The sequence below is a fragment of the Oncorhynchus keta genome, unplaced genomic scaffold (genome assembly GCF_023373465.1).
Source record: "Oncorhynchus keta strain PuntledgeMale-10-30-2019 unplaced genomic scaffold, Oket_V2 Un_contig_3979_pilon_pilon, whole genome shotgun sequence".
NCBI lineage: Eukaryota > Metazoa > Chordata > Actinopteri > Salmoniformes > Salmonidae > Oncorhynchus > Oncorhynchus keta.
Genome location: NW_026287536.1, coordinates 329,415 through 354,593, shown reverse-complemented (window position 1 = coordinate 354,593; position 25,179 = coordinate 329,415). Strand labels below are relative to the sequence as shown.

Sequence of the window (25,179 nt, the reverse complement as noted above, 5' to 3'; positions counted from 1 at the left end):
CGTGAGGGAAAGTGGAAGCGTCGAGGATATGTTGGTTTAGATTTAGTCTGAAAGTGTGACGCAACGTGTTCTCAATACCAGGTCTAAATGTCATGAAGTAAAAAACAACATTTATTGACAAAACATGTTTTTATTAAATAAAACCCACACAACAATGTGTAATATAAATAATGACAAGCTATATAACAAATGTACAGACACCTTAATGGAATGAGAGAGTGTCGTTTCTTTCTATAAAACATAAGATATACACAACTCTTGTGTATTTTCACATATCAAGTATGAATCATTTAATCTAAAACTCATTACAATATTTTATATTTACAATTTCATAGCTTTAATATGGAGGCGTGTTTTGTTTGTCACCAGGTACGGCTGTAACTGCTGAACACAGTGGGCAGGTTGTCAACGGGGTAGACCGTAGGGCCGGTCTTCATGGTCGGGGGGCCGTTCGACAGAGTCCAGTCACATTGCAGTGTCAGCTCTACCAGGAATATCTTCAGGAGAACCTTGGCAAACTCTTTTCCGACACACATCCTGGAGCCGCCTCCGAACGGGATGTAGTTGAAGCGCGAGGAGTCCTCAGAGGATTTGTCCATGAAACGCCCCGGGTTGAACTCCTCTTTGTTGGGGAACACGTCGGCCACGTCGTGGGTGTCACAGATACTGTAGATCATGGTCCAGCCTTTGGGGATCTGGTAACCCTGGAAACATAGAACAGCCCCGTTAGACAACTGGTCTGGAGTTTCAGTCACCATCCCGTCAAATTGACAGATTAGTATTCAAATCATCTGTAAAAAAAGGACTTACATTGAGCTGGAATGTCTTCAGCACCACTCTGAAGCCTCCAGGTACAGGGGGGTTTATCCTCAACGTCTCTTTGATGACACAGCCTGTATACTTTAACTGTTCCAACACCTCAATGTTCACATTCTGCCCCAGCAGATCCACACCGAGTTCCTCCTGACAGAGACACGGAGAGAGAGGGGAGACACGGAGAGAGAGGGGAGACAGAGAGACACAGAGAGAGAGAGACACACAGAAAGCGAGAGAGAGCGAGAGTATTATTTCACAATCATTCCATAAGCCAATGAGATCTAAAGGACGTTATCAATGTCCTAGTAAATGACTGGATGAATATTGATTGACTGAATTGATGATTCCCGGCTATAAATAACAGGTTGTTACCTGCTGGTGCAGTTCTTGTCTGAGTTTGTTGAGCGTGTCGGGGTTGAGTCCCAGGAACATGACCAGTGAGGTGGCTGTACTGGCAGTGGTCTCATGGCCTCCAAATAAAAGCTCTGTGGCCGACTCCTTAATTGCCTTCAGATAGAGAGAATTATTTGGTTTTACTCACTGAGCAAAGATTCTTATAACACCACAGCTGGTTTAAAATGTACATCTATCATCTGTTTATTTATGCATGAAAAATAACTTGATAAATGCACGGTTAAAAAAAAAAATGGCAAGTCAGTTAAGAACAAATTCTTATTTGGTTACTGGCCCTACGCTCTAACCACTAGGCTACCCGCCGGCCCTACGCTCTAGCCACTAGGCTACCCGCCGGCCCTACGCTCTAGCCACTAGGCTACCCGCCGGCCCTACGCTCTAACCACTAGGCTACCCGCCGGCCCTACGCTCTAACCACTAGGCTACCCGCCGGCCCTACGCTCTAACCACTAGGCTACCCGCCGGCCCTACGCTCTAACCACTAGGCTACCCGCCGGCCCTACGCTCTAACCACTAGGCTACCCGCCTCCCCTACGCTCTAACCACTAGGCTACCCGCCTCCCCTACGCTCTAACCACTAGGCTACCCGCCTCCCCTACGCTCTAGCCACTAGGCTACCCGCCTCCCCTACGCTCTAGCCACTAGGCTACCCGCCTCCCCTACGCTCTAGCCACTAGGCTACCCGCCTCCCCTACGCTCTAGCCACTAGGCTACCCGCCTCCCCTACGCTCTAGCCACTAGGCTACCCGCCTCCCCTACGCTCTAGCCACTAGGCTACCCGCCTCCCCTACGCTCTAACCACTAGGCTACCCGCCGCCCCTACGCTCTAGCCACGAGGCTACCCGCCGGCCCTACGCTCTAGCCACGAGGCTACCCGCCGGCCCTACGCTCTAGCCACTAGGCTACCCGCCGGCCCTACGCTCTAACCACTAGGCTACCCGCCGCCCCTACGCTCTAACCACAAGGCTGCCCGCCGCCCCTACGCTCTAACCACTAGGCTGCCCGCCGCCCCTCCGCTCTAACCACTAGGCTGCCCGCCGCCCTCCGCTCTAACCACTAGGCTGCCCGCCGCCCCTCCGCTCTAACCACTAGGCTACCCGCCTCCCCTACGCTCTAACCACTAGGCTACCCGCCTCCCCTACGCTCTAACCACTAGGCTACCCGCCGGCCCTACGCTCTAGCCACTAGGCTACCCGCCGGCCCTACGCTCTAACCACTAGGCTACCCGCCGCCCCTACGCTCTAGCCACTAGGCTACCCGCCGGCCCTACGCTCTAGCCACTAGGCTACCCGCCGGCCCTACGCTCTAGCCACTAGGCTACCCGCCGGCCCTACGCTCTAGCCACTAGGCTACCCGCCGGCCCTACGCTCTAGCCACTAGGCTACCCGCCGGCCCTACGCTCTAGCCACTAGGCTACCCGCCGGCCCTACGCTCTAGCCACTAGGCTACCCGCCGGCCCTACGCTCTAGCCACTAGGCTACCCGCCGGCCCTACGCTCTAGCCACTAGGCTACCCGCCGGCCCTACGCTCTAGCCACTCGGCTACCTGCCGCCCCTCCGCTCTAACCACTAGGCTACCTGCCGCCCCTACGCTCTAACCACGAGGCTACCTGCCGCCCCTACGCTCTAACCACGAGGCTACCTGCCGGCCCTACGCTCTAACCACGAGGCTACCCGCCGCCCTACGCTCTAACCACGAGGCTACCCGCCGGCCCTACGCTCTAACCACTAGGCTACCCTGCCGCCCCTACGCTCTAACCACGAGGCTGCCTGCCGCCCCTACGCTCTAACCACGAGGCTGCCTGCCGCCCCTACGCTCTAACCACGAGGCTGCCTGCCGCCCCTACGCTCTAACCACGAGGCTGCCTGCCGCCCCTACGCTCTAACCACGAGGCTGCCTGCCGCCCCTACGCTCTAACCACTAGGCTGCCTGCCGCCCCTCCGCTCTAACCACTAGGCTGCCTGCCGCCCTCCGCTCTAACCACTAGGCTGCCTGCCGCCCTCCGCTCTAACCACTAGCCTAGGCTGCCTGCCGCCCCTCCGCTCTAACCACTAGGCTGCCTGCCGCCCCTCCGCTCTAACCACTAGGCTGCCTGCCGCCCTACGCTCTAGCCACTAGGCTACCCGCCGGCCCTACGCTCTAACCACTCGGCTACCCGCCGGCCCTACGCTCTAGCCACTAGGCTACCCGCCGGCCCTACGCTCGGCCCTACGCTCTAGCCACTAGGCTACCCGCCGCCCTACGCTCTAGCCACTAGGCTACCCTGCCGCCCCATACGCTCTAACCACGAGGCTACCTGCCGCCCTACGCTCTAACCACGAGGCTACCTGCCGCCCCGCTACGCTCTAACCACGAGGCTACCTGCCGGCCCTACGCTCTAACCACGAGGCTACCCGCCGGCCCTACGCTCTAACCACGAGGCTACCCGCCGGCCCTACGCTCTAACCACTAGGCTACCCTGCCGCCCCTACGCTCTAACCACGAGGCTGCCTGCCGCCCCTACGCTCTAACCACGAGGCTGCCTGCCGCCCCTACGCTCTAACCACGAGGCTGCCTGCCGCCCCTACGCTCTAACCACGAGGCTGCCTGCCGCCCCTACGCTCTAACCACGAGGCTGCCTGCCGCCCCTACGCTCTAACCACTAGGCTGCCTGCCGCCCCTCCGCTCTAACCACTAGGCTGCCTGCCGCCCTCCGCTCTAACCACTAGGCTGCCTGCCGCCCTCCGCTCTAGGCTGCCTGCCGCCCTCCGCTCTAACCACTAGGCTGCCTGCCGCCCTCCGCTCTAACCACTAGGCTGGCCGCCCCTCCGCCTAACCACTAGGCTGCCTGCCCCCTCCGCTCTAACCACTAGGCTGCCTGCCGCCCCCCTACGCTCTAGCCACTAGGCTGCCTGCCGCCCCTCCGCTCTAACCACTAGGCTGCCTGCCGCCCCTCCGCTCTAACCACTAGGCTGCCTGCCGCCCCTCCGCTCTAACCACTAGGCTGCCTGCCGCCCCTCCGCTCTAACCACTAGGCTGCCTGCCGCCCTCCGCTCTAACCACTAGGCTGCCTGCCGCCCCTCCGCTCTAACCACTAGGCTGCCTGCCGCCCTCCGCTCTAACCACTAGGCTGCCTGCCGCCCTCCGCTCTAACCACTAGGCTGCCTGCCGCCCTCCGCTCTAACCACTAGGCTGCCTGCCGCCCCTACGCTCTAGCCACTAGGCTGCCTGCCGCCCCTCCGCTCTAACCACTAGGCTGCCTGCCGCCCTCCGCTCTAACCACTAGGCTGCCTGCCGCCCTCCGCTCTAACCACTAGGCTGCCTGCCGCCCTACGCTCTAGCCACTAGGCTGCCTGCCGCCCCTCCGCTCTAACCACTAGGCTGCCTGCCGCCCTCCGCTCTAACCACTAGGCTGCCTGCCGCCCCTCCGCTCTAACCACTAGGCTGCCTGCCGCCCTCCGCTCTAACCACTAGGCTGCCTGCCGCCCCTCCGCTCTAACCACTAGGCTGCCTGCCGCCCCTACGCTCTAGCTAAGCCACTAGGCTGCCTGCCGCCCTCCGCTCTAACCACTAGGCTGCCTGCCGCCCTCCGCTCTAACCACTAGGCTGCCTGCCGCCCTCCGCTCTAACCACTAGGCTGCCTGCCGCCCTCCGCTCTAACCACTAGGCTGCCTGCCGCCCTCCGCTCTAACCACTAGGCTGCCTGCCGCCCCTCCGCTCTAACCACTAGGCTGCCTGCCGCCCTCCGCTCTAACCACTAGGCTGCCTGCCGCCCCTCCGCTCTAACCACTAGGCTGCCTGCCGCCCCCTCCGCTCTAACCACTAGGCTGCCTGCCGCCCCTACGCTCTAGCCACTAGGCTGCCTGCCGCCCCTCCGCTCTAACCACTAGGCTGCCTGCCGCCCTCCGCTCTAACCACTAGGCTGCCTGCCGCCCTCCGCTCTAACCACTAGGCTGCCTGCCGCCCTCCGCTCTAACCACTAGGCTGCCTGCCGCCCTACGCTCTAGCCACTAGGCTGCCTGCCGCCCCTCCGCTCTAACCACTAGGCTGCCTGCCGCCCTCCGCTCTAACCACTCGGCTACCTGCCGCCCTCCGCTCTAACCACTAGGCTACCCGCCGGCCCTACGCTCTAGCCACTCGGCTACCTGCCGCCCCTCCGCTCTAACCACTAGGCTACCCGCCGCCCCTACGCTCTAACCACTAGGCTACCCGCCGGCCCTACGCTCTAACCACTAGGCTACCCGCCGGCCCTACGCTCTAACCACTAGGCTACCCGCCGGCCCTACGCTCTAACCACTAGGCTACCCGCCGGCCCTACGCTCTAACCACTAGGCTACCCGCCGGCCCTACGCTCTAGCCACTAGGCTACCCGCCGGCCCTACGCTCTAACCACTAGGCTACCCGCCGGCCCTACGCTCTAGCCACTAGGCTACCTGCCGCCCCTCCGCTCTAACCACTAGGCTGCCGCCCCCAGCGTCTCTGTTGTTGAAGATGGGGATACATGTATAGAATAGAGTATTACCTGCATGCTGAACGGCTCGTCACTGTTCCTACTGATGTCTATCAGCTGTTGTAGCGCGTCTCTGTGTTTCACCTCTTTTCCACTGTCTATTTTCTTCTGGATATTCTCCTCGATTTTGGAGTGGATTAAATTTCGGGCTTTCAATCCCTGTAGATAAAAGATGTGTATTTTTTTAAACATTAATTTAGGCCCTGACAATATTATGAATACATTGTTTAAAAATGTCATAGAATTAGAATTGAGTGCACCGCTACTTACCCGGTACAAGCCGCTGAAGGGGACATCGACCGGAAGGGAGAAAAGGTTCTTGGTCATCTCTTCGAACGCCTCCACCAGCTCCTGCTCGTCGGTCTTGATCTGGTCCGGGTCGAAGCCCAGGAGGATCCTCATGGCGATGCGGAACATGAGGCGCTTCATTTCGGGGTAGACTAGAACGCATGAGTCCTTCTCCAGCCATTCCCTCACGGCGCTCCTCACCTCCTCCTGGATCACCGGGATGTAGTGTTCCAAGGCATCCCGGGAAAACGCTCTCATTATAGCCTAAAATACAGGATAAACTTTTCGTTAAGACGGGAGTGACACGAAGGACCTTTAAATAAGTGCAGATTTTAGCCAAACATCTATGCGTAAAATCCTACATTTAATTTGCCATTTTAAACATTTTATTCATGCCAAATCATTTTTTAAACCATCTACGCACCTTTTTCTTGTTTTTGTGCTGGGTCCCGTGCATATTGGAGAGCGTGTCCGATCCCAAAATAGTTCTGACGGAAGCGGGCCACTTCACCGCGACAAGTTTATGTTCACCCAGCAGAATGTGTCTGACGTTGTTCGCTCCCATGACGCGCACCGTGGGGTTGCCAAAGAGATGCGTTCTGTAAATGCATCCATACTTCTGCCGTTTCATCCGCAGGAACTTTCTCCTCTGCGATAAAATGAATAAATAAAAATACTTTGTTTATTATCAACGGAAAACATATACACCAACAGGTTAATATTATACAATATTACTAAGTTTGAAAAAAAGTGTTATAATTACCTGGAGAAGGAGTTGGAGCGTCTCGCCAATGAAAGGTAAACCCATGGACCCAGGAGGGAGGGGGGCTCGACAGCTGGGATCCCGACCACGGATCAAATAAACCTCCCATAACTTCACCGCGATTAAAAAGAGAAAGATTGGAAGCACAATCGTGCACAAAAGGGTCGCCACCAACGTGTTCAAAGCCATCGCACTAGTGCGCGTAACGAGTCGCGTAACCAAACCAACTATAAACGTGTGAGGACTTTTAGGTGGAGCAAGAGTTTGTTTGCTACTGAAAGTCTGGGTGTTTTCTATGGCCTTTTTATACAGGTCTCGGCCTCCTGTTACCTTGGCTTGGCGACAGAAATTAGTTCACACAAAGTTCATCTTTAATTGTTGTGTCATCTCGCTCCGCCCACGGAGTAGCAGCTTCTCCAAAACCCCATTTGTTACAGGCGCATTTTAATACCACCTCCTGTTGGAGACGCACAATCAGGGATTTAACTCTGAAAAGGTGTTAAGTCCCTCTAACAATAGGAACCATCCAAGGTTCTTTGTTGCAAATATTCCGCAGTTTAGCCTCATTACATGTGATGAGTTCTGCATGTAATGCCCGGGGCGGGTCTTAATTGAACTGCTTTCAACACATTTCAATTAGCGCTGTTGGTTCCGAATTTAAATAATTTCCTTAATCCCCCTTTAAATTCCAACACACGTCTTTGCTTTGTTCGACCCATATGCATTAAAGATGAATGTGGTCAAATGAAATCATTGAACAATCGTCTGAAAGATTTAATCCAGCATTTAGTTGGAATAACCAAGTGGTTTATATTCTATTTCATTAGGCTGTACGAATTAATGACAGTTGTTTGGAGGCTAAACTGACAAGTTTTTATTTTGAGAGTTGGAGATGTTCAGTGACGTAGTGACGCACCCTGGTTAAAACGTGTCTAATCTAGAATGAGACTTTAACCTGTTGTCTGTCTTGACTACCGTTTCCCTCTGCAGTCGGTGACGCTGCTCTGTCTGTATCTGTGGAAGGGCCTCTGTTATATAAAAAATGATATCTTGCTTGCAGTGGGTTCAAACTTGGGTCAGTTGGTGGGAAATAAACCAAAATGTGTCTTAGTGTTAACAAGGTTACTGGGAGGCTAAACATGTAAACGTCGCTGGACCAGTGTATTTGGAATCGCGTTGTTTATGACAGCTATAACATGGAGCGGACAGGCGACTCAGCCAGTCAAACAGGAGACGGCGGGGCTCCACATTTTACAGCGACACGTTCTAGATCCCTCCCCCCCCATTCTCTCTCTCTGTCGGGTCGCACCGATGTGCTGAAGCGTTGCCCTGCAGTTCACCTCCTCACTATGTATGGAGTAATCCATGCTAATAGCTTGAGGAGAAATAGCCCATAAATATCCGGATATTCTCAGGCGTTTAAATGCACATTTATTGATTAAGAATTCAACCACATAGCCTAACCAAGACACCGAAGAACGTGTATTATGACATTACCTTACTGCACGTTTGAGGGCATATAGGTTATATAGGTTATTCAAACAAAGCTGCCCCCCCCCCCGTGAATAAGAACATTGTGTGAAATAGTTCCGTGATATGATGTCTTTACTCTAGTCCACACTGGTGTCAGTTGAAGTTCAAGAGTACATCACTCACTGTATATTCAGTCCATATGGACACATCATTTAACTCTTATATCCAGGTGGTCTTTTATTACATGCCTTTTTAATAGCCTATAAAACCACCATCTGACCCGTGACGAATCATATATTTCCTTTAGATTGACTTCAATGACCACCGGTGATGTTTTTCGTGCTTCCCGTTCCACAAAATGCATAGCTATTACGCGCGCGCCTCTCTGTCTGCGTGTGAGAGAGAAACAGAGAAAAGAGATTGAGAGAGATGAGGTCTGTGTCGGGGGGGCGCATCGTCAGCGATTAGCTGGAGGCCGGAGAGGCTCTGCAACGCCGGGAGGGGGATCTCTCCTCATTCCCAAACGCTGACGCTGACCTGCCAGTGCCCTACACCACGGACCCTGACATCTCGGTGAACTCCCGCTCGCCAAGTTCACTGTCCATCAAATAACGAGATAGGGGACCGGGACCGGGCATGAACGAACACCAAGCAGCAATTACAGAGGAACAGTTATTATCTCCCGCTATCGGTCAATCACACAAATCAAATAAAGCGGTAACAGTCTAATTGGGTCAAGAGATAAAATGGCTTCCCACTTGTTGGAATAAAACATTTTAATTGGATCCTTCTGCTTAATATTATCACTAGTAGCCTGTGACCTACTAGGATAATGTAATATATTATCACTAGTAGCCTGTGACCTACTAGGATAATGTAATATATTATCACTAGTAGCCTATGTAACCTACTAGGATAATGTAATATATTATCACTAGTAGCCTATGTAACCTACTAGGATAATGTAATATATTATCACTAGTAGCCTATGTAACCTACTAGGATAATGTAATATATTATCACTAGTAGCCTATGTAACCTACTAGGATAATGTAATATATTATCACTAGTAGCCTATGTAACCTACTAGGATAATGTAATATATTATCACTAGTAGCCTATGTAACCTACTAGGATAATGTAATATATTATCACTAGTAGCCTATGTAACCTACTAGGATAATGTAATATATTATCACTAGTAGCCTATATAACCTACTAGGATAATGTAATATATTATCACTAGTAGCCTATGTAACCTACTAGGATAATGTAATATATTATCACTAGTAGCCTATGTAACCTACTAGGATAATGTAATATATTATCACTAGTAGCCTATGTAACCTACTAGGATAATGTAATATATTATCACTAGTAGCCTATGTAACCTACTAGGATAATGTAATATATTATCACTAGTAGCCTATAACCTACTAGGATAATGTAATATATTATCACTAGTAGCCTATGTAACCTACTAGGATAATGTAATATATTATCACTAGTAGCCTATGTAACCTACTAGGATAATGTAATATATTATCACTAGTAGCCTATGTAACCTACTAGGATAATGTAATATATTATCAGTAGTAGCCTATGTAACCTACTAGGATAATGTAATATATTATCACTAGTAGCCTATGTAACCTACTAGGATAATGTAATATATTATCACTAGTAGCCTATGTAACCTACTAGGATCATTTAAGACAGATCAAACATTCACAGTTTCTTTTTTAATGAGCACACATCTTCCATTAAAACCTCGATGTGTCTCTCTCATGCGCTGCGTAAAGGGCTCCTCTGTCCAAAAATAGATGGAGGAGATTTGATTTGTAGGTTTGCATGACGTATGTGCAGTTGGAGGTGCTGTCACAACAGGAGAGGGTGGGGGTGTGGGGAGTCAGGAGAGGGTGGGGGTGTGGGGAGTCAGGAGAGGGTGGGGGTGTGGGGAGTCAGGAGAGGGTGGGGAGCCAGGAGAGGGTGGGGGTGTGGGGAGTCAGGAGAGGGTGGGGAGTCAGGAGAGGGTGGGGGGTGTGGGGAGTCAGGAGAGGGTGGGGGTGTGGGGAGTCAGGAGAGGGTGGGGGTGTGGGGAGTCAGGAGAGGGTGGGGGTGTGGGGAGTCAGGAGAGGGTGGGGAGTCAGGAGAGGGTGAGGGTGTGGGGAGTCAGGAGAGGGTGAGGGTGTGGGGAGTCAGGAGAGGGTGAGGAGTCAGGAGATTGGGGGGGGTGTGGGGTGTCAGGAGAGGGTGGGGGTGTGGGGAGTCAGGAGAGGGTGGGGAGTCAGGAGAGGGTGAGAGGGTGGGGAGTCAGGAGAGGGTGGGGGGTGTGGGGTGTCAGGAGAGGGTGGGGGTGTGGGGAGTCAGGAGAGGGTGGGGGTGTGGGGAGTCAGGAGAGGATGAGGGGAGTCAGGAGAGGGTGGGGGTGTGGGGAGTCAGGAGAGGGTGGGGTTGTGGGGAGTCAGGAGAGGATGAGGGGAGTCAGGAGAGGGTGGGGGTGTGGGGAGTCAGGAGAGGGTGGGGTTGTGGTGAGTCAGGAGAGGATGAGGGGAGTCAGGAGAGGGTGGGGGTGTGGGGAGTCAGGAGAGGGTGGGTTTGTGGGGAGTCAGGAGAGGATGAGGGGAGTCAGGAGAGGGTGGGGGTGTGGGGAGTCAGGAGAGGGTGGGGGTGTGGTGAGTCAGGAAAGGGTGGGGAGTCAGGAGAGGGTGAGGGGAGTCAGGAGAGGGTGGGGGTGTGGGGAGTCAGGAGAGGGTGGGGAGTCAGGAGAGGGTGGGGGGTGTCAGGAGAGGGTGGGGGTGTGGGGAGTCAGGAGAGGGTGGGGAGTCAGGAGAGGGTGAGGGGAGGCAGGAGAGGGTGGGGGTGTGGGGAGTCAGGAGAGGGTGGGGTTGTGGGGAGTCAGGAGAGGGTGGGGTTGTGGGGAGTCAGGAGAGGGTGGGGATGTGGGGAGTCAAGAGAGGGTGGGGTTGTGGGGAGTCAGGAGAGGGTGGGGGTGTGGGGAGTCAGGAGAGGGTGGGGGTGTGGGGAGTCAAGAGAGGGTGGGGTTGTGGGGAGTCAGGAGAGGGTGGGGTTGTGGAGAGTCAGGAGAGGGTGGGGGTGTGGGGAGTCAGGAGAGGGTGGGGTTGTGGGGAGTCAGGAGAGGGTGTGGGGAGTCAGGAGAGGGTGGGGGTGTGGGGAGTCAAGAGAGGATGGGGAGTCAGGAGAGGGTGGGGGTGGGGGAGTCAGGAGAGGGTGAGGGGAGTCAGGAGAGGGTGAGGGGAGTCAGGAGAGGGTGGGGGTGTGGGGAGTCAGGAGAGGGTGAGGGGAGTCAGGAGAGGGTGGGGGTGTGGGGAGTCAGGAGAGGCACCGCTCAGCAGTTCACCCAGAGGTCAGTCCCTCCACCGACCCAGCGGCTGGAGGTCCAGCCATTCCCCCTGTCAGGTCTAATGTCTCTGGGCTTGTCGAAGGGAGGGAGGCTCGGTAGGTTAAACCATCCTGTGAAAAACACCCTCAAGTGTTGTTTTTCTAGTTGAATGGGAAACAATGGGCCATTTATTACGTCAGATTTGTAGTGACAGGAAAAGGTGTGATAGGAGAGAAAAGTGGATCAGGATTTAGAATGGGATTCATGTGTAAACAGGTTGGGCCAACCACTGATTTAGAATGGGTTTAATGGGCCAGCCACTGATTTAGAATGGGTTTAATGGGCCAACCACTGATTTAGAATGGGTTTAATGGGCCAACCACTGATTTAGAATGGGATTCATGTGTAAACAGGTTGGGCCAACCACTGATTTAGAATGGGTTTAATGGGCCAGCCACTGATTTAGAATGGGTTTAATGGGCCAGCCACTGATTTAGAATGGGTTTAATGGGCCAACCACTGATTTAGAATGGGTTTAATGGGCCAACCACTGATTTAGAATGGGTTTAATGGGCCAACCACTGATTTAGAATGGGTTTAATGGGCCAACCACTGATTTAGAATGGGTTTAATGGGCCAACCACTGATTTAGAATGGGTTTAATGTGTAAACAGGTTGGGCCAACCACTGATTTAGAATGGGTTTAATGGGCCAACCACTGATTTAGAATGGGTTTAATGGGCCAACCACTGATTTAGAATGGGTTTAATGGGCCAACCACTGATTTAGAATGGGTTTAATGGGCCAACCACTGATTTAGAATGGGTTTAATGGGCCAACCACTGATTTAGAATGGGTTTAATGGGCCAACCACTGATTTAGAATGGGTTTAATGGGCCAACCACTGATTTAGAATGGGTTTAATGGGCCAGCCACTGATTTAGAATGGGTTTAATGGGCCAACCACTGATTTAGAATGGGTTTAATGGGCCAGCCACTGATTTAGAATGGGTTTAATGGGCCAACCACTGATTTAGAATGGGTTTAATGGGCCAACCACTGATTTAGAATGGGTTTAGTGGGCCAGCCACTGATTTAGAATGGGTTTAATGGGCCAACCACCGATTTAGAATGGGTTTAATGGGCCAACCACTGATTTAGAATGGGTTTAATGGGCCAGCCACTGATTTAGAATGGGATTCATGTGTAAACAGGTTGGGCCAACCACTGATTTAGAATGGGTTTAATGGGCCAGCCACTGATTTAGAATGGGTTTAATGGGCCAGCCACTGATTTAGAATGGGTTTAATGGGCCAACCACTGATTTAGAATGGGTTTAATGGGCCAACCACTGATTTAGAATGGGTTTAATGGGCCAACCACTGATTTATAATGGGTTTAATGGGCCAACCACTGATTTAGAATGGGTTTAATGGGCCAACCACTGATTTATAATGGGTTTAATGGGCCAACCACTGATTTAGAATGGGTTTAATGGGCCAACCACTGATTTATAATGGGTTTAATGGGCCAACCACTGATTTAGAATGGGTTTAATGGGCCAACCACTGATTTAGAATGGGTTTAATGGGCCAGCCACTGATTTAGAATGGGTTTAATGGGCCAACAACTGATTTAGAATGGGTTTAATGTGAAAACAGGTTGGGCCAGCCACTGATTTAGAATGGGTTTAATGGGCCAGCCACTGATTTAGAATGGGATTCATGTGTAAACAGGTTGGGCCAACCACTGATTTAGAATGGGTTTAATGGGCCAGCCACTGATTTAGAATGGGTTTAATGGGCCAACCACTGATTTAGAATGGGTTTAATGGGCCAACCACTGATTTAGAATGGGATTCATGTGTAAACAGGTTGGGCCAACCACTGATTTAGAATGGGTTTAATGGGCCAACCACTGATTTAGAATGGGTTTAATGGGCCAACCACTGATTTAGAATGGGTTTAATGGGCCAACCACTGATTTAGAATGGGTTTAATGGGCCAACAACTGATTTAGAATGGGTTTAATGTGTAAACAGGTTGGGCCAACCACTGATTTAGAATGGGTTTAATGGGCCAACCACTGATTTAGAATGGGTTTAATGGGCCAACCACTGATTTAGAATGGGATTCATGTGTAAACAGGTTGGGCCAACCACTGATTTAGAATGGGTTTAATGGGCCAACCACTGATTTAGAATGGGTTTAATGGGCCAACCACTGATTTAGAATGGGATTCATGTGTAAACAGGTTGGGCCAACCACTGATTTAGAATGGGTTTAATGGGCCAACCACTGATTTAGAATGGGATTCATGTGTAAACAGGTTGGGCCAACCACTGATTTAGAATGGGTTTAATGGGCCAGCCACTGATTTAGAATGGGTTTAATGGGCCAACCACTGATTTAGAATGGGTTTAATGGGCCAACCACTGATTTAGAATGGGTTTAATGGGCCAACCACTGATTTAGAATGGGTTTAATGGGCCAGCCACTGATTTAGAATGGGTTTAATGGGCCAACCACTGATTTATAATGGGTTTAATGGGCCAACCACTGATTTAGAATGGGATTCATGTGTAAACAGGTTGGGCCAACCACTGATTTAGAATGGGTTTAATGGGCCAACCACTGATTTAGAATGGGTTTAATGGGCCAACCACTGATCTTTGATGCCAGTTCGTTATTACCACATAACATATCGTAGGGCGCACGGAAAGGAAGCCAGACACGTCCCAAATAGCTCTCTATTCCCTATATAGTGCACTACTTCAGACCAGCCCTCCCATAGTGCCCTACCTGGTCAAATGTAGTGCACTGTAAAGGGGATAGCATGTCATTTGGGATCTGAGACAAAGGTTCTTGGTCTGTTTCTGGCTTCTTCACCAACAGGGGAAGATCCTTTTTATTTAAAGTATAGGTACAATGGGAAAGTATTCAATTTGATTAACTTTGTCAAATTTACCAATAAAAAAACAACAACTAGGACAAAAGGAAAGTTTCAGGTTGGTAAAGTCTATTACCTAATTCCCTCATCACCTGGTCATTATATAAACATCCTGTATATACAAGCTCTATAAATAACACTTTACATCCTGTATATACATGCTCTATAAATAACACTTTACATCCTGTATATAAATGCTCTATAAATAACACTTTACATCCTGTATATACATGCTCTATAAATAACACTTTACATACTGTATATAAATGCTCTATAAATAACACTTTACATCCTGTATATAAATGCTCTATAAATAACACTTTACATCCTGTATATAAATGCTCTATAAATAACACTTTACATCCTGTATATAAATGCTCTATAAATAACACTTTACATCCTGTATATAAATGCTCTATAAATAACACTTTACATCCTGTATATAAATGCTCTATAAATAACACTTTACATCCTGTATATAAATGCTCTATAAATAACACTTTACATCCTGTAAATAAATGCTCTATAAATAACACTTTACATCCTGTAAATAAATGCTCTATAAATAAAACTTTACATCCTGTATATAAATGCTCTATAAATAACACTTTACATCCTGTATATAAATGCTCTATAAATAACACTTTACATCCTGTATATAAATGCTCTATAAATAACACTTTACATCCTGTATATAAATGCTCTATAAATAACACTTTACATCCTGTATATAAATGCTCTATAAATAACACTTTACATCCTGTATATAAATGCTCTATAAATAACACTTTACATCCTGTATATAAATGCTCTATAAATAACACTTTACATCCTGTATATAAATGCTCTATAAATAACACTTTACATCCTGTATATAAATGCTCTATAAATAACACTTTACATCCTGTATATAAATGCTCTATAAATAACACTTTACATCCTGTATATAAATGCTCTATAAATAACACTTTACATCCTGTATATAAATGCTCTATAAATAACACTTTACATCCTGTATATAAATGCTCTATAAATAACACTTTACATCCTGTAAATAAATGCTCTATAAATAACACTTTACATCCTGTAAATAAATGCTCTATAAATAAAACTTTACATCCTGTATATAAATGCTCTATAAATAACACTTTACATCCTGTATATAAATGCTCTATAAATAACACTTTACATCCTGTATATAAATGCTCTATAAATAACACTTTACATCCTGTATATAAATGCTCTATAAATAACACTTTACATCCTGTATATACATGCTCTATAAATAACACTTTACATCCTGTATATAAATGCTCTATAAATAACACTTTACATCCTGTATATACCTGCTCTATAAATAACACTTTACATCCTGTATATAAATGCTCTATAAATAACACTTTACATCCTGTATATAAATGCTCTATAAATAACATTAGACTTTACATCCTGTATATAAATGCTCTATAAATAACACTTTACATCCTGTATATAAATGCTCTATAAATAACATTAGACTTTACATCCTGTATATACATGCTCTATAAATAACACTTTACATACTGTAAATAAATGCTCTATAAATAACACTTTACATCCTGTATATACATGCTCTATAAATAACACTTTACATCCTGTATATAAATGCTCTATAAATAACACTTTACATCCTGTATATACCTGCTCTATAAATAACACTTTACATCCTGTATATAAATGCTCTATAAATAACACTTTACATCCTGTATATAAATGCTCTATAAATAACATTAGACTTTACATCCTGTATATAAATGCTCTATAAATAACACTTTACATCCTCTATATAAATGCTCTATAAATAACACTTTACATCCTGTATATAAATGCTCTATAAATAACATTAGACTTTACATCCTGTATATACATGCTCTATAAATAACACTTTACATACTGTAAATAAATGCTCTATAAATAACACTTTACATCCTGTATATACATGCTCTATAAATAACACTTTACATCCTGTATATAAATGCTCTATAAATAACACTTTACATCCTGTATATAAATGCTCTATAAATAACACTTTACATCCTGTATATAAATGCTCTATAAATAACACTTTACATCCTGTATATAAATGCTCTATAAATAACACTTTACATCCTGTATATAAATGCTCTATAAATAACACTTTACATCCTGTATATAAACACCTACTTATTCAAGGGTTTTTCTTTATTTTTTAAAACTATTTTCTACATTGTACAATAACAGTGAAGATATCAAACTATGAAATAAATTGTACTCTGCAGGGGGATCTAGGACTGCGTACGTTCGTCTGCCTGGCTGGGCGGAGGACGGTGTTATCCCTCCCATCTCCAGTGATCTAGGACTGCGTACGTTCGTCTGCCTGGCTGGGCGGAGGACGGTGTTATCCCTCCCATCTCCAGTGATCGCGCCCTCCTCCTCTAGGCCCGGCTTTTTGGTTTCACAGAAATAAGATAGCAACTAGCTTCCCTTAAAGACAAGATGTAAATCAGTAATATCTCATGTTATCAACTTCATGTGATGTCAACAATATATAATATAATAATATAATATATAATAATATAATATAATAATATAATAATAATAATATATGCCATTTAGCTGACGCTTTTATCCAAAGCGACTTACAGTCATGTGTGCATACATTCTACGTATGGGTGATCCCGGAATCGAACCCCACTACCCTGGCGTTACACAACCATTTCTGTCAAGACATATAATTTAAAATGCCTTGATATATATATATATACACACACACCAGTCTGCGTTTGATTGAGTCAACACATTTTTATTACTTCACACAAATAAAAACAAATTGTGTTAGAGGGGGGCGTATTCCCTTTCCCGCACCTCCATCCTTACCAACACTCAGTTCATTTCCCTTTCCCGCCCCTCCATCCTTACCAACACTCAGTTCATTTCCCTTTCCCACCCCTCCATCCTTACCAACACTCAGTTAATTTCCCTTTCCCGCCCCTCCATCCTTACCAACACTCAGTTCATTTCCCTTTCCCGCCCCTCCATCCTTACCAACACTCAGTTCATTTCCCTTTCCCGCCCCTCCATCCTTACCAACACTCAGTTCATTTCCCTTTCCCGCCTCTCCATCCTTACCAACACTCAGTTCATTTCCCTTTCCCGCCCCTCCATCCTTACCAACACTCAGTTCATTTCCCTTTTTCCCGCCCCTCCATCCTTACCAACACTCAGTTCATTTCCCTTTCCCGCCCCTCCAACCTTACCAACACTCAGTTCATTTCCCTTTCCCGCCCCTCCATCCTTACCAACACTCAGTTCATTTCCCTTTCCCGCCCCTCCATCCTTACCAACACTCAGTTCATTTCCCTTTCCCACCCCTCCATCCTTACCAACACTCAGTTCATTTCCCTTTCCCGCCCCTCCATCCTTACCAACACTCAGTTCATTTCCCTTTCCCGCCCCTCCATCCTTACCAACACTCAGTTCATTTCCCTTTTCCCCCCCTCCATCCTTACCAACACTCAGTTCATTTCCCTTTCCCGCCCCTCCATCCTTACCAACACTCAGTTCATTTCCCTTTCCCGCCCCTCCATCCTTACCAACACTCAGTTCATTTCCCTTTCCCGCCCCTCCATCCTTACCAACACTCAGTTCATTTCCCTTTCCCGCCCCTCCATCCTTACCAACACTCAGTTAATTTCCCTTTCCCGCCCCTCCATCCTTACCAACACTCAGTTAATTTCCCTTTCCCGCCCCTCCAACCTTACCAACACTCAGTTCATTTCCCTTTCCCGCTCCTCCATCCTTACCAACACTCAGTTCATTTCCCTTTCCCACCCCTCCATCCTTACCAACACTCAGTTCATTTCCCTTTCCCGCCCCTCCATCCTTACCAACACTCAGTTCATTTCCCTTTCCCGCCCTCCATCCTTACCAACACTCAGTTCATTTCCCTTTCCCGCCCCTCCATCCTTACCAACACTCAGTTCATTTCCCTTTCCCGCCCCTCCATCCTAACCAACACTCAGTTCATTTCCCTTTCCCGCCCCTCCATCCTAACCAACACTCAGTTCATTTCCCTTTCCCGCCCCTCCATCCTTACCAACACTCAGTTCATTTCCCTTTCCTGCCCCTCCATCCTTACCAACACTCGGTTCATTTCCCTTTCCCACCCCTCCATCCTTACCAACACTCAGTTCATTTCCCTTTCCCGCCCCTCCATCCTTACCAACACTCAGTTCATTTCCCTTTCCCGCCCCTCCATCCTTACCAACACTCAGTTCATTTCCCTTTCCCGCCCCTCCATCCTTACCAACACTCAGTTAATTTCCCTTTCCCGCCCCTCCATCCTTACCAACACTCAGTTCATTTCCCTTTCCCGCCCCTCCATCCTTACCAACACTCAGTTCATTTCCCTTTCCCGCCCCTCCATCCTTACCAACACTCAGTTCATTTCCCTTTCCCGCCCCTCCATCCTTACCAACACTCAGTTCATTTCCCTTTCCCACCCCTCCATCCTTACCAACACTCAGTTCATTTCCCTTTCCCGCCCCTCCATCCTTACCAACACTCAGTTCATTTCCCTTTCCCGCCCCTCCAACCTTACCAACACTCAGTTCATTTCCCTTTCCCGCCCCTCCATCCTTACCAACACTCAGTTCATTTCCCTTTCCCGCCCCTCCATCCTTACCAACACTCAGTTCATTTCCCTTTCCCGCCCCTCCATCCTTACCAACACTCAGTTCATTTCCCTTTCCCGCCCCTCCATCCTTACCAACACTCAGTTCATTTCCCTTTCCCGCCCCTCCATCCTTACCAACACTCAGTTCATTTCCCTTTCCCGCCCCTCCAACCTTACCAACACTCAGTTCATTTCCCTTTCCCGCCCCTCCATTCTTACCAACACTCAGTTCATTTCCCTTTCCCGCCCCTCCAACCTTACCAGCACTCAGTTCATTTCCCTTTCCCGCCCCTCCAACCTTACCAACACTCAGTTCATTTCCCTTTCCCGCCCCTCCAACCTTACCAGCACTCAGTTCATTTCCCTTTCCCGCCCCTCCATTCTTACCAACACTCAGTTCATTTCCCTTTCCCGCCCCTCCAACCTTACCAACACTCAGTTCATTTCCCTTTCCCACCCCTCCATCCTTACCAGCACTCAGTTCATTTCCCTTTCCCACCCCTCCATCCTTACCAACACTCAGTTCATTTCCCTTTCCCGCCCCTCCAACCTTACCAACACTCAGTTCATTTCCCGCCCCTCCATTCTTACCAACACTCAGTTCATTTCCCTTTCCCGCCCCTCCAACCTTACCAACACTCAGTTCATTTCCCTTTCCCGCCCCTCCATTCTTACCAACACTCAGTTCATTTCCCTTTCCCACTCAGCCCCTCCATCCTTACCAACACTCAGTTCATTTCCCTTTCCCGCCCCTCCATCCTTACCAACACTCAGTTCATTTCCCTTTCCCACCCCTCCATCCTTACCAACACTCAGTTCATTTCCCTTTCCCGCCCCTCCATCCTTACCAACACTCAGTTCATTTCCCTTTCCCGCCCCTCCATCCTTACCAACACTCAGTTCATTTCCCTTTCCCGCCCCTCCATCCTTACCAACACTCAGTTCATTTCCCTTTCCCGCCCCTCCATCCTTACCAACACTCAGTTCATTTCCCTTTCCCACCCCTCCATCCTTACCAACACTCAGTTCATTTCCCTTTCCCGCCCCTCCAACCTTACCAACACTCAGTTCATTTCCCTTTCCCGCCCCTCCATCCTTACCAACACTCAGTTCATTTCCCTTTCCCGCCCCTCCATCCTTACCAACACTCAGTTCATTTCCCTTTCCCACCCCTCCATCCTTACCAACACTCAGTTCATTTCCCTTTCCCGCCCCTCCATCCTTACCAACACTCAGTTAATTTCCCTTTCCCGCCCCTCCATCCTTACCAACACTCAGTTCATTTCCCTTTCCCACCCCTCCATCCTTACCAACACTCAGTTCATTTCCCTTTGGAATGTTGAGCGGGTTATTCAACTGGATTTCTGTTTTGACTCTGACACTAGAAACAAACAAACAAAATGGAGAAAAATGACATTTCTCACCAGGTGATGTATTGACTAATAGCAGTTATAATTTAATTCATTTGAAAGACAAATTGAAATTTGTACATATTTTAGATTTAAGAGATGCATCTCAGAACAACAAACTCCTTTTATTCGTAACAGAATTAAACCGCATTCTTACTTTCTTTACAAAATATGCAGTATGTACAAGGACATTTACAAGCAACTATTAAGATTAAATAAAGGCTAACTGAAATAATAGCTATTCAGGGCAAAATGCCTGTTAAAAAGCAGATTAAAAACCATAACTATGACATGTGAATTCAGATGTGAGACAGAAGTCGTCCTTTAAGCAGAACCTGCAGGTGGATGAGATCATTATTGCTGTTTGAAATGTCTTAGCGGTAGAATCTAAAGCATTTGACAACCAAAAGCTTTCATTTAACCTGAGGAACAAAAACAACTAGAATTTGGGATGCAAGAAATTGATTTAGCTAATAAAAAAAAAAACATGATTTTGGGTGTAAATTAACAAAGCTCTCTGTCCTGTACTGGGTTTAAACAATGGAACCATGTTTATGCAGGTCATTTTGAGAGACAGGGAGAAAGCTGAATGACTGGCAGAGACAGGGAGAGACAGGGAGAGAGCTGAATGCCTGGCAGAGACAGGGAGAGAGCTGAATGCCTGGCAGAGACAGGGAGAGACAGGGAGAGAGCTGAATGCCTGGCAGAGACAGGGAGAGACAGGGAGAGAGCTGAATGCCTGGCAGAGACAGGGAGAGAGCTGAATGCCTGGCAGAGACAGGGAGAGACAGGGAGAGAGCTGAATGCCTGGCAGAGACAGGGAGAGACAGGGAGAGAGCTGAATGCCTGGCAGAGACAGGGAGAGAGCTGAATGCCTGGCAGAGACAGGGAGAGACAGGGAGAGACAGGGAGAGAGCTGAATGCCTGGCAGAGACAGGGAGAGACAGGGAGAAAGCTGAATGACTGGCAGAGACAGGGAGAGACAGGGAGAGAGCTGAATGCCTGGCAGAGACAGGGAGAGACAGGGAGAGAGCTGAATGACTGGCAGAGACAGGGAGAGAGCTGAATGCCTGGCAGAGACAGGGAGAGAGCTGAATGACTGGCAGAGACAGGGAGAAAGCTGAATGACTGGCAGAGACAGGGAGAGAGCTGAATGACTGGCAGAGACAGGGAGAAAGCTGAATGACTGGCAGAGACAGGGAGAGACAGGGAGAGACAGGGAGAGAGCTGAATGCCTGGCAGAGACAGGGAGAGACAGGGAGAGAGCTGAATGCCTGGCAGAGACAGGGAGAGACAGGGAGAAAGCTGAATGACTGGCAGAGACAGGGAGAGACAGGGAGAGAGCTGAATGCCTGGCAGAGACAGGGAGAGACAGGGAGAGAGCTGAATGCCTGGCAGAGACAGGGAGAGACAGGGAGAGAGCTGAATGCCTGGCAGAGACAGGGAGAGAGCTGAATGCCTGGCAGAGACAGAGCTGAATGCCTGGCAGAGACAGGGAGAGAGCTGAATGCCTGGCAGAGACAGGGAGAGAGCTGAATGCCTGGCAGAGACAGGGAGAGAGCTGAATGACTGGCAGAGACAGGGAGACAGGGAGAGAGCTGAATGCCTGGCAGAGACAGGGAGAGAGCTGAATGACTGGCAGAGACAGGGAGAGAGCTGAATGACTGGCAGAGACAGGGAGAGACAGGGAGAGAGCTGAATGCCTGGCAGAGACAGGGAGAGAGCTGAATGACTGGCAGAGACAGGGAGAGAGTGAATCCCTGCCATTGACCAGAGCCCTGTGGAAATATGACGACATTTGTGACCCAACCAGCGTGATTCTCTGTAGTGTTAAATATTCTCCAATATATTTACAGTAGAAACTAACTCCACCCAGTACTGCATTATGGAGCGATGTAGAGATCTTCCAGGACATGTCCCAAATCACACCCTATTCCATATATAGTGCACTACTTTAGAACAGGGTCCTATTCCCTATATAGTGCACTACTTTAGACCAGGGCCCTATTCCCTATATAGTGCACTACTTTAGAGCAGGGCCCTATTCCCTATATAGTGCACTACTTTAGAACAGGGTCCTATTCCCTATATAGTGCACTACTTTAGAGCAGGGCCCTATTCCCTATATAGTGCACTACTTTAGAACAGGGTCCTATTCCCTATATAGTGCACTACTTTAGAGCAGGGTCCTATTCCCTATATAGTGCACTACTTTAGACCAGGGTCCTATTCCCTATATAGTGCACTACTTTAGACCAGGGTCCTATTCCCTATATAGTGCACTACTGTAGAGCAGGGTCCTATTCCCTATATAGTGCACTACTTTAGACCAGCGCCCTATTCCATATATAGTGCACTACTTTAGAACAGGGTCCTATTCCCTATATAGTGCACTACTTTAGACCAGGATCCTATTCCCTATATAGTGCACTACTTTAGAACAGGGTCCTATTCCTATATAGTGCACTACTTTAGAACAGGGTCCTATTCCCTATATAGTGCACTACTTTAGAGCAGGGCCCTATTCCCTATATAGTGCACTACTTTAGACCAGGGTCCTATTCCCTATATAGTGCACTACTTTAGAACAGGGTCCTATTCCCTATATAGTGCACTACTTTAGACCAGGGCCCTATTCCCTATATAGTGCACTACTTTAGACCAGGGCCCTATTCCCTATATAGTGCACTACTTTAGAGGAGGGCCCTATTCCCTATATAGTGCACTACTTTAGACCAGCGCCCTATTCCATATATAGTGCACTACTTTAGAACAGGGTCATATTCCCTATATAGCGCACTACTTTAGACCAGGGCCCTCTTCCCTATATAGTGCACTACTTTAGAACAGGGCCCTATTCCCTATATAGTGCACTACTTTAGAACAGGGTCCTATTCCCTATATAGTGCACTACTTTAGACCAGGGCCCTATTCCCTATATAGTGCACTACTTTAGAGCAGGGCCCTATTCCCTATATAGTGCACTACTTTAGAACAGGGTCCTATTCCCTATATAGTGCACTACTTTAGAGCAGGGCGGATAGGGCTCGGGCGATTGGAGCCTATACTTCATGGCTCAGTCCCCTATCTGGGCCACTTCACCCAGTGAACATCAGTTTCCTGTCCAGTCTTCATCTGAGATGCCATCTTTACATTCCTTACATCACCGTGGTGATACAAATCACTGCACTCTCACTATATACAAAACATAGTAGGCTTTCAAAAATACATTTCAAACATTTCACTCTTTTTCTCAGTACTGACAGAGAAACTGTTTTAGCTTGATGTCTCGTGTGTGTGTGTGTGTGTGTGTGTGTGTGTCTTCTCTTTATTTACACGATGCATGGAATCTGGTGAAACTGAAAGGTGATGGCTGGTTGGTGTGTGTGTGTGTGTGTGTCTCTGTCTGTGTGTGTGTGTGTGTGTGTGTCTCTGTGTGTGTGTGTGTCTCTGTCTGTCTGTCTGTCTGTCTGTCCGTCTGTGTGTGTGTTCTAGGAGTGTTGAGACATGGCTGGTTGGTGTGTGTGTGTCTCTGTCCATCTGTGTGTGTGTTCTAGGAGTGTTGAGACATGGCTGGTTGGTGTGTGTGTGTCTCTGTCCATCTGTGTGTGTGTTCTAGGAGTGTTGAATCCCATTGACCAGGCTCCTCAGCTGTTTCACCACCGTCTCAATCAGCTTCTGTTTGTCTCGGTCATTCTTCCTGAACTGAGAAAATATGTTGTTCTTCTTACTGGTGTCCTTCATTCTGGAGGAGAGAGAGAGAGAGAGATGGAAGAGAGCAAAGGAGATAAAGAGAGATGGAGGGGGGAAGAGTGGAAGAGAGGGAATAGAGGGAGGGAGGGGGGAAGAGAGGGGAAGAGAGGGGAAGAGAGGGGAAGAGAGGGGAAGAGAGGGAAAGAGAGGGAAAGAGAGGGGAAGAGAGGGGATAGAGGGAGGGAGGGGGAAGAGAGGGGAAGAGAGGGAAAGAGAGGGAAAGAGAGGGAAAGAGGGGAAGGGAGGGGAGGGGAAGAGGGGAAGAGAGGGGAAAGAGGGGAAAAGAGGGGAAAGAGGGGAAGAGAGGGGGGAGAGGGGAAGAGAGAAGAGAGGAAGAGAGGGGAAGAGGGGAAGAGAGGGGAAAAGAGGGGAAGAGAGAGGAAGAGAGAGGAAGAGAGAGGAAGAGAGGGGAAGAGAGAGGAAGAGAGGGAGGGAGGGAGGGAGGGAGGGGGGAAGAGAGGGGAAGAGAGGGAGGGAGGAAGAGAGAGGAAGAGAGGGAGAAACATCAAACCACAGACTGTTGGATGGAGGAGCTGCAGGGTTTTGGCTTATTGCCCACTTAAAGAATAGAGACTGATTTGATTTGATAAATGACCCTTAACCCACTCGGTGTAAATGACCCTAACCCATACGGTGTTAATGACCCTAACCCATACGGTGTTAATGACCCTAACCCATACGGTGTTAATGACCCTAACCCATACGGTGTAAATAACCCTAACCCATACGGTGTTAATAACCCTAACCCATACGGTGTTAATGACCCTAACCCATACGGTGTTAATAACC

The 25,179-nt window shown here is 48.4% G+C and overlaps 3 protein-coding genes across 52 annotated transcripts in view; all 3 read right to left on the bottom strand.

Moving 5' to 3' along the window:
- Positions 1–110: 110 nt before the first annotated feature.
- LOC118379834 (cytochrome P450 26A1) lies at positions 111–7,298 on the bottom strand. The gene is made up of 7 exons (XM_052509017.1): positions 6,771–7,298; positions 6,432–6,656; positions 5,990–6,271; positions 5,732–5,878; positions 1,189–1,323; positions 811–963; positions 111–704 (listed from the first exon to the last, which is right to left on the bottom strand). Exons 1-7 carry the CDS (start codon positions 6,957–6,959, stop codon positions 363–365), a joined length of 1,473 nt encoding a protein of 490 aa, XP_052364977.1. The 5' UTR covers positions 6,960–7,298; the 3' UTR covers positions 111–362.
- A 13,445-nt stretch (positions 7,299–20,743) lies between these two features.
- Positions 20,744–22,552, bottom strand: LOC127924356 (periaxin-like). 50 transcript variants are annotated; one of them, XM_052508988.1, is made up of 4 exons: positions 22,255–22,552; positions 22,120–22,198; positions 21,972–22,028; positions 20,744–21,786 (listed from the first exon to the last, which is right to left on the bottom strand). In XM_052508988.1, the coding sequence occupies exons 1-4, from the start codon at positions 22,550–22,552 to the stop codon at positions 21,171–21,173; spliced, it is 1,050 nt and encodes a 349-aa protein (XP_052364948.1). In that variant the 3' UTR covers positions 20,744–21,170. The 50 variants fall into 50 exon arrangements, with proteins under 50 accessions (XP_052364948.1, XP_052364949.1, XP_052364973.1 ...); XM_052508989.1 differs by lacking the exon at positions 21,972–22,028 and adding an exon at positions 21,855–21,911; XM_052509013.1 differs by lacking the exon at positions 21,972–22,028 and having other exon boundaries at positions 20,744–21,699; positions 21,777–21,794.
- The window catches only part of exoc6 (exocyst complex component 6), a 157,940-nt gene continuing 153,504 nt past the window's right edge, over positions 20,744–25,179 (bottom strand). The window contains exons 20-21 of the mRNA XM_052509014.1: positions 22,226–24,382; positions 20,744–22,088 (exon numbers count right to left, since the gene is read on the bottom strand). Coding sequence (XP_052364974.1) covers positions 24,253–24,382 — 130 coding nt within the window. The 3' untranslated portion in view covers positions 20,744–22,088; positions 22,226–24,252. The remainder of the gene's footprint in view (positions 22,089–22,225; positions 24,383–25,179) is intronic.